Genomic DNA, 9,172 nt, shown 5'->3' on the forward strand with positions numbered 1-9,172 from the left:
ATGTGTTTTCACAGGAAAAAAACCCCAACAAACAACTAATTATTCCTGACTTGTTAAGTCAGGCTAAAAGCAATAAATTCTTCCCTTTGAAGGAGAAGAGTCTTGGGGTAATGACTGGTAGTCCTTACACACAGTTTATGTGTACACATTACACTGCACCAAGAAAACTCCTGAGATCAGCAATAGTTCCTTCTTAGCAATTCAGCACCACGTTTAGTTCACGCAGAGGTGTTCTGTCACTTCCACAACCCCACTGTATAAGCATTACTGTTTCTCTTTTTAATGTATTCTCAAACTTTCTTCCTAACTGCAGCCTTTGGAGTTTAGTGCCTTCATTGTATTTAATGTTTCAGTTTATCATGTCTGTTATCCCTATAACATTCAAATCCCAATCAATGTGCACATCCTTCTAGCTCTTTCTTCATCTTAAATACAGGCATTTTCAAAATGTCCTCTCAAACTTCCTTCAGGTTGTTTTCTTACTCCATTTTCTCTTATACATTTCACATTACACTGGCTGGTAAAAGAGGGGGCAATAGCTCCCTAATCAGTTCTGCCAGGCCCTGGGACAATGGGGAGATTATTTACACCAGGTATTTCAATGTATTAGTTCAGTAAGGTAGGAAAAGCAGCATTAGAAGTCATCCTTTTTCCTGTACATTCTACAGAGAGAGTGAAGTAAATCCACACAGGCATTTAATGCATCTTGAATTAGCTGCCTGTAGCTAACACCCCATTGTACACACAAATCAGCCTGAATATTTCAACCCAAAATGGCACCCTTGGTTACATCTTTTCATTTACATTAGCAAGGTAAAACTAAGTACAATGTATTTATGTTTCTTTGATTTCTTTGTTTGTTTAATATATAATAGGGGAATGACCTACCTAAGAAATCTGATTTCTTTAGTTTTATATACACAAGGCTCAAACCACTCCTTAAGCAGATCACTGTTATTTAATCTAAGTTTGAAACTGTGGAGAGAGAAAAATTCTGATCCCTGCTTCTTTAGTTATTTTACTATTTTATTCAATTACTGTTTAATAAAAATCAACTTTTAGGACTCTTACCCATGACGTGAATGCTGTAACTGGGACGCAGACAAAAGCACCTACAGCACCATACCAATCCTGTCATGTATTTCTCCTCCTCCTCCAAATCTTAACTGCTTTGCTCCACAGCAGCAGAGCATTAAGGACTGGACTCCAGTCATGTGCTGAACACCACATGCCTCCAGCAGGCCGGAACATCAAATGCATGGCATCAGCCAGCAGTTTGCCATTTCAAAGCACTTAGCTCCTGACTCCTTTGCAGGATGATTTCCTTGTTATCTCCTCTAATTTTTTTTTCTCCATTTTGCCACACAAAGAATAAATGAATTAATGAAAGATTCTAACATTTCTTTAAAAAGTAACTGGGTAACTACAGAGGGAGGAAGATTATCAAGAACTATCAAATACATTTTCCAGAACTTCAGGGGAACATAAGCTCTCTTGGTCATCATAATACTGCTCATCTGAATTAAACTTAATATGTAGACTGGTAAATCTCCTCATGAATCTAAAGGTTAGTGTCATAACCACAGAACAAGGGCAAATGAATATGTGAAGCCTTTGGGGGAAATTCAGTCCAACTCAGTAAAAGATGAAAAATGTAGGATGGACACCTCTGCCTTGCCCTAGTTGGAAGTTATTCCTTATAACTTCCAACAAAGGGAACCAACTGTGTTCGCAGACCTGGGAGCCTTAACATCACTCATCTCATGCTAATAATTTTAATAAATTTCAATTTTAGGAGACATTATGAATAAGCAGTAAGGACTCTTCCAGGTAATTTTTTGTGCTTACTCATGTTTTCTCAAATGATTACCTTGTACCTTTCATTTGATAAGATGGCTTTTACATCCAGAATTTTCACACTCTGCTGCTAACAAGTGTTTATGCCCTTGTCAGCAGTGTTTACACCAAAGTTCTGGTACTAAATGGCCAAAGTGACTTGGAGGTGATTTCACAGTCTTTATCTGCTTTTAATTAGAGGTGTTTCTTATTTGGCTCTTCACTTTTAACTAAAACAATAAACAGTAGCTGACATTATGGAAACTCAATTTCAATATATTGCTGTATTTCTATCTTTTTAAAACGAATTCTACAGGAGAGAACACTTTCTACCCACCAATTTGTATATTTTAATGCAATGCAAAAAAATAATAAAAAAAACCAACAGGGAAACTGAAAAAAAAGTTACTTTCTATTTGCATAATGGTTTTCAAATAGAAAAACCTCTGACTTAACTTTGCTCAACTTCATTTTCTCATCTTCTTCATTTTTCTGTGATGTATCTTTTTATACAAATCCTGATTAGCACATTTTTATTAAATGAATAATAATTTTGCTGACATAATTGCTGACACTGTCACCTCAGAATGCCACATTTCCCTTTTCATTCATTTAGAAACTATGTGAATGACCAAGCAGCTCTTCCATTTCTAGAAGGGAGAATCAGCAAGGCCCTGTTTTCTAAAGCAAACAAAACATGCTCAGTGCTTTACAGTGACTCTCCACTAATTCAGCAAGTCCTGGATTTTCTTTTTATGCTTGAAGTTTTTTATTTTTTTAAATGCCAGCACATAATCAGGGATGCAACTAAACTGAGATTAATGGACTAGTTAAAAAAGGAAGTTTTCTGTTGCCTACGTTTTTATACGTACTCCAGATGAAGAGGAATATTTTGCTCTAGTAACAGATTTAACAACCATAAGATGCAAATAAGGATTGCAAATAAGGCTCTCCTTATTCACTGAAGAGTTATGAAGAGATTTTTCAGCAACTTAATAATCGTAATAATCATCCACTCAAACAAATAACTGGGAAGATGGAAGAACATGTATTTGGAAAATGAGCAGAGAGTATGGTCTGTGTCCCCAAAACAGACTGGGCTGAAGTGAAATAAGTTAATGAAGAAAGGAGATCCATCCCAGTCAAGAGGAGGGTTAGTTAGAAAAGGATGAAGAACCAAGCTCTAGTCCATATGGACGAGGGCTAAAAGGCCTCATCCAATCTTTCAAGGTACATAAGATCTGTGATTTTTCTTGATTTACTTTCTAGGTAGGAAAAGAAAAGTGAAATATTTGTGTGTTTGACTATTCTTTACCCACTCCACTGGGGATTCCTCTCTTTGAGCTGATTCCTGGAAGTCAGCCAAGGGATCTACAGTTAGTCATCAGCTACACTGACACAGCACAATTCACACTTGATGCTCTGAAAATCCTGTGATGTGAGATGTTACAGGTATCACTCTATCAAGTGGTAAGTCCCTAACACTCTAGAAGCCTTTGGTTTCCAACCTGCCCAAATATCAGTCTTTGATTTGCCTTTGTCCTGACTGGTTTTATGTTTGTTCTACGACAGTTCAAATTTTTTAACCTTATGATTTTATTTAAGAACCTATTTAGCTATGAAAGAAAAAAACAAAAATAAAACCAGACTGAAAAAGGTAATTACAAATGTGAAGATCATGCAAACTTCCTCAGGCCTTCAGACACAAGAACTCATGAACTCATAGTTCATTCTGTGAGAAAAATGCTTAAAGGCATTTCTTGAACTTGGAGGGTGCCACTTTGCTCCTCAGTAGGAACAGTAGAAACAGAGATGTAGTATCACAGAAGAAAGGGATGTGCAGCAGAAGCTCAGCTACACTTCTAAATATTGTTTTAATTACAGGATTCATCTGAAAAAGAGTCAAAAATATATGCAACACAATCCATGACACAAAAACCAGAAGTTCTGCCAGCAGTTTTAAAGCAGCAGAAGGAACACAGTCCCTTTCCCCTTCTCCTCTACTCAAATACAGAGTTTCTTTCCTCTCCTACATTGTCATTAAAAGGACAGCTTCATTGGAAAGCTGGCCCCAGGAGGGCCAGTGGTATCCTGGGGTGCATCAGGAGGTGTGGCCAGCAGGTCAAGAGAGGTGTTCCTGCCCCTCTGCTTGGCCACATCTGGAGTATTGTGTTCAGTTCTGGTCTCCACAGTTTAAGAATGACAAGGAGCTACTGGAGAGGGGCCAGTGGAGGCCACAAAGATGATGAGAGCTTTGAAGCATTTCTCTTCTGTGATTCTGTGAAAACTAGCCAGGATTTGTTCTGACTAGCTAACCTGATACAACTGGTTAATTTATCTGACACATTTCTTCTTTAATGGACATTCTTTGGTGAAATAGTAAAGACACACAATCATAAAAATTGGTAAACTGCAAATGAAAACATTTTAGTATCACTGTTTCTTACTTTTTGCCAAAGCCACCTAAGTTGGCAAAGTAAAGAAGCTCTTTCACCTTCTGTACTTATAATGTTACCATTCCCTTGTCTAACAGGGCCTGTGCACAGGCTTAGAAGACTCATTCTCTTCCTGGCACTTCCAGACTTCTGCTGGACAGCCCGTTCAAGGCTAACTCCTACCACTCTGCTTTTTTTTTTCCTCTCTGTAGAAAACAGGGAATAAACAACAATCTCCCTGTAAAGCACTTGGATGTACTCAGCAATGGCAGCTACAGAAGCACTTGGTATTATCAAACAAAAATACATCTTCAGTAAAATTAAAAAACCCCAGGAAAATGCTCATTTCAACTGAAAATGCAGCTCATAGAAAGGAGATGGTTTTGTTTAACACATATGCCTTGGGCCTATATAGCTCTGACACCGCTCATTTACATTAAGGCAGGGATCAAAGTCTCAGACAAGTTTTACCTTTAACTTTAGAGAATTGAGTTTTTCCTCCCTTAGATGCTCTCTCAGCATCTCTCGGTGAAGCCTCTCCTGTTCCATGGCGAACTCTCCCAGCGTATACTGGCGTACACTGTTGTGGCGAGTCGACATTCCCAGCGTGCTTCCTCCTTGGCTGGGAACACTGGTGAAGCCTTGTCTTCTCGTGAAGTAATACACAGTAACACAGTTAAAATGGACATTTTTTGTTCTCTTCCGCTTCTCTCTCTTCAGGATTGAAGATGCTGGAACAGAGGCAGATTTCAGTGTGAATAACTTGCAGTCAGGCAGCAGATGTGTTAAAGTAAAGGGAACTACGCGAGTGACAATACCTGACTACACAGACACTGCATTCCAAGGTGTGCAGTCTAAATGAGAAGATAATGTTAGAAATATTTACCACGTATGCAAACCTAGAAGCCACGACATGGTGTTACAGTCATTAACATCACCCTCTACTTCAGAAAAGAAATACTTGGCCAGGAAAGTTTTTCTTTCCCATCATGTCATAAAAATGTTTTATCCTTTTACCAATGAAGCAACCAAATCCTAGCAAAAGGAACTTCTTTCACAGTGTCACCACACAGATGGTGATCCACTGACTCACACCTCTTCCAACCCCTGCCAACAAAACCAGGTTGCACAAGGCAGCAGAGATCCACAGCTCTACAGCACTGGGTCACACTGATGGAAAAGATTAGTATCTCCTATAATCTAATTTGTGATAAATTAATGTTGGAAAAACAATAAAAGCAGTATTTTTAGTGTTTCATACTGTCTCAGAAATTCATACCATGGTCACCACTGAATGATACAGGAATAATTTTGATTAGCTGTCAGACCCACTTTGTTTTTCTTTACCTTCATCCTCTTTTCTGCTGCCATCCACTGAATACGTGTGTGTAATACAGTGTAACGTGTAGAATTTTGACAAAAAATTAAATCTAGTATTTTCTAATTATTTTCTGATTCCACTCATACCTGTGCTCAGGTTTTTTCATAAATATATGCAGTAACATACAAAACTTGTTTAGAAACAAATGCCAAATTTTAACTGTTAAATATTCTTCTTTTGGTTCTACAGACACTTAGCAACTCCTTCCCACAATACTGATCTATTGTTTCTCACTGATAATACCTGCATGCCTTTAGAGGAAAGAAAAAAAGACACACAAACCTTAGAGAAAGATGAGACACTCCCTGATTGTTAAAATGAGCAGTCCAATTTATTTGATTTGTTGCAAAATAGCAAGAGGTTGTTGAGAATGAAGCTAATAAGTCACTGCTTTGCAGTTTAGAGGCAACAACTGCAGGTGTGTGCAGGTGTTAATGAGAGACCTCATTGCCAGAATTCAGGCAATAAAATGAACTGAAGTGTGCCTGACCACTCTTGAAGGGCTTGGAACCATTCTATAAAAGCAATAAGAGCAACAAGATGTACAGCAATAATCTAGAATTCCACCATTTCTAGAGACGGGATGCACTTGGTCTTCAGGTCTGGTTTTGGAAGAGGTCTTTATTGTTGATAGGTAAAACATATTTCAGCCTCTATTACTATGTTGTGAAATGTTAATCACCACAAATGTAAATCCACAAACTTCTACACGAAGCAGTATTTCAAAACCCCCAGCATCATCTACCGAACTGTGTGAAAACCAAGTATATCAGAAAATAAAGCCCTGTATCCAAATTACAGTCAGTGTATCCTACTGACACTACCACAGAACTCTTTGTGGCTCACTGAAACATTGAAACAGGATTACTTTTTCGAATACTAATAAGCAGCTAAAAGTATGGTTTGCTACGTAAATAAGAGGCACTCCAGACCTGCTGCAGGTATGTTGGATTATAAATATAAAACAGATAAATAAGATCAGGTCCTGTTACTTACATGCTCCCAGTAAACTGTGTTACAAAAAAAGCTGTAGGATGTACAAAGGGGAATCAAAAGACAAACTCTGTTAGATTAGGCATGTCTAACTCACATCCAAGTTGAAGCAAACCTCGTATCAACAGAGCATTAGCAGAGAATAGTTGACAGGGATGTGTCAATTTTGCATGATATTAAATATAGTTTGAATGTGCTGGTTTTTTTCATATATACCACAGTTTCAAAACAAAACTACCTTTAATAAAACCAATTTTTTAGCATTTGGGAGATGGGGTAATTTTCATACTGAGACATTTTCTTTCAATGTAACATAAAAGCAAATACTCTAAATCAGCACTTGCACTGCCAATATGCTCAAATATATAAGAAAGTGCATATTTTAAAACCCCTTTTTCTGCTGAAGGAGGTATCTGAATCATTTGGAGGTGCATCCAATTTCTGATATAACAGCATCGATGTTATTTGGATCTCAACTGGATGATGCCTCTATTTCAGAACAAATACTAGCAGCTACTGAAGGGCAGGCAGCTTTTCCACCAAATAAATGAACCAGTCACAAATGAAATGAGAAATAAAACTACTGTAAAATACTCAAGGGAAGAAAAGGAAGGTTGCTCTTGAATTTTTTTTTTTTCATTAAGAAATCGAAGATAATTGCACCTGTAAATCTCACAAGTTAGAGAATCACACGAACCTTTGAATCCTCATCTGTAAACCTGAGTGTCTATGACACAGAGTCTGTGTTGACAGCAATCTGGTTTAGATCTTAGCTGTGGAACTCCTGACAGGGCTGCTTTACTGGCAGGAATGACAAATGCTGCAATAAAAGCACTTCTGTTTTTTCAAATCTGTCAATCTCTTTAGCGTAGAGATACTACTTTCATACTAATGGCTAAACATAAATAAATGACCCTTAAGTTTTATTCACACACTACACATTAATATTAATAGTTAAATGAAGCTAAGCAGAAGAGTCTGTGACCTAGTTACACCCAGATGAAAAAAAAAAAAAAAAGTCATCTATGATAAAAACTAGATACCATGAATGAGCTTTTACACTATGTGGATTTTTGCCCATGTGTGTGCCATCAAAATTTAGAACATGAATTTCATGCATTGCCATACATTTATACCTAAAAGTTCAGTCAGCAGTCTCTCAGTAAGACTGCAGATATCATGGGCTGTCTAAAGAACCCACTAATGCATGTCTTCAACTTCTTTATAGTGCTCATCAGTTTCAGTAATTGAATTGTCAACGCCATACCATCAAAGTTGCTTGTTTGTGGGGGTTTTTTTGATATATCGCTGATTAAAACTGTGTCAAAATAGAATTAAGCTGAACTTCACAAAAATGTTGACACACTGTAACCACACCGTCACCAGCACTGTAAGTTCAGCACTACACTGAAGATGTGTATTGAAGACGTGAGAACTGACATGCATTTGTTGTAAATACCATTAAAATTTGCGATGTTATTTATTAATGTCATAGTTCTAAGTCAGACAAATTATATGACAATCTGTATAATTAAACATGCATGTAAACATTCAGAGCCCTCAGAATACATGGGATTACATTTTCTGAACACATCCTATCTTTTGATAGAGCTCATTAAAGGGCAGAGCTAAGGCCTTGTGAAGAACTCCACGGTCATCTCCTGAACGCTACTGTCAGGAAAGAGTTAGAATATATTCATATTTATGTGAATGTTGTTTACAAGAACAGATCTGGCAGGAACTGCAGGAGTTTACAGGATTGTATTTGATTACTCAAAAGCATAGATTAGAATGTCAGTGAGGAGACGTGAGAATTGCGACCACCTTAGTTACCAAGGACATGGAAAGAAGCAAAGTCAGCACTGCAAAGGCACTGTGTTCTTGCTCTATTACACTTCCTAAAAATCTCTGAGCAGAGGGCTGCCTTGATGTGAGCTCAAGAATATTATTAGATATTGAATGGAGGTGCTGAACATTTTCCAACGTCAGGGACAAAGTGCTCTCTAACTGATTCGAACCGTTTGCTTCAAGCCAACCAAAACAGAACTACCACCTTATGAAGAGAAAGGGGCATCTGTTACTTTGCATGCACTGTACCTTACTGAGTTTGTTCAAATCTGCTGGAATCACTGCTAAGGAGACTGCTTAACTCAAGATAGAGAAGAAGAACACACAAAATACCTGATCTATTAGAAAGCACGAATATACATCCAGGAAAATTTACTGAGATTAATCAATTAGTAACCCCTTTCAGAATGAGGGACACGGATTGAAGAGGCAGGCAAGCCTTGCACAGTCAGTTTCTAAGCAAAAACTTGTTACCTGTAATTTTATCCATACAGTGTAAATGCCAGAATTTTCCAGAAGGGATCTAGTAAAGGCCTCCTTTGCTTGACCAGTCTCCGAAACAGTATTTCCAAGCCATCTGCCTGTGTAACAACTCCTATCAATGGATGCCACCATCACCTGTTCTGCGCAAAAAGCATGGTACTAACTCCAGGCAGGGGCTGCTGGGCTGAGAGGTGGT

General features: G+C 37.9%; 1 protein-coding gene across 6 annotated transcripts in view; it reads right to left on the reverse strand.

Annotated features, from left to right (window-relative positions):
• The window catches only part of CSRNP3 (cysteine and serine rich nuclear protein 3), an 88,997-nt gene that overhangs the window by 12,550 nt on the left and 67,275 nt on the right, over nucleotides 1-9,172 (reverse strand). For all 6 annotated transcript variants that reach the window (XR_001862406.1, XR_001862405.1, XR_001862404.1 and 3 more), the window contains one exon: nucleotides 4,743-5,002. Coding sequence is in view for 3 of the 6 variants with exons in the window: in XM_017735728.1 (XP_017591217.1) it covers nucleotides 4,743-5,002 (260 nt within the window). In the remaining 3 variants the exon portion in view is untranslated. The remainder of the gene's footprint in view (nucleotides 1-4,742; nucleotides 5,003-9,172) is intronic.

Source organism: Corvus brachyrhynchos, unplaced genomic scaffold, assembly GCF_000691975.1.
Source record: "Corvus brachyrhynchos isolate BGI_N302 unplaced genomic scaffold, ASM69197v1 scaffold255, whole genome shotgun sequence".
NCBI classification, from domain to species: Eukaryota; Metazoa; Chordata; class Aves; order Passeriformes; family Corvidae; genus Corvus; species Corvus brachyrhynchos.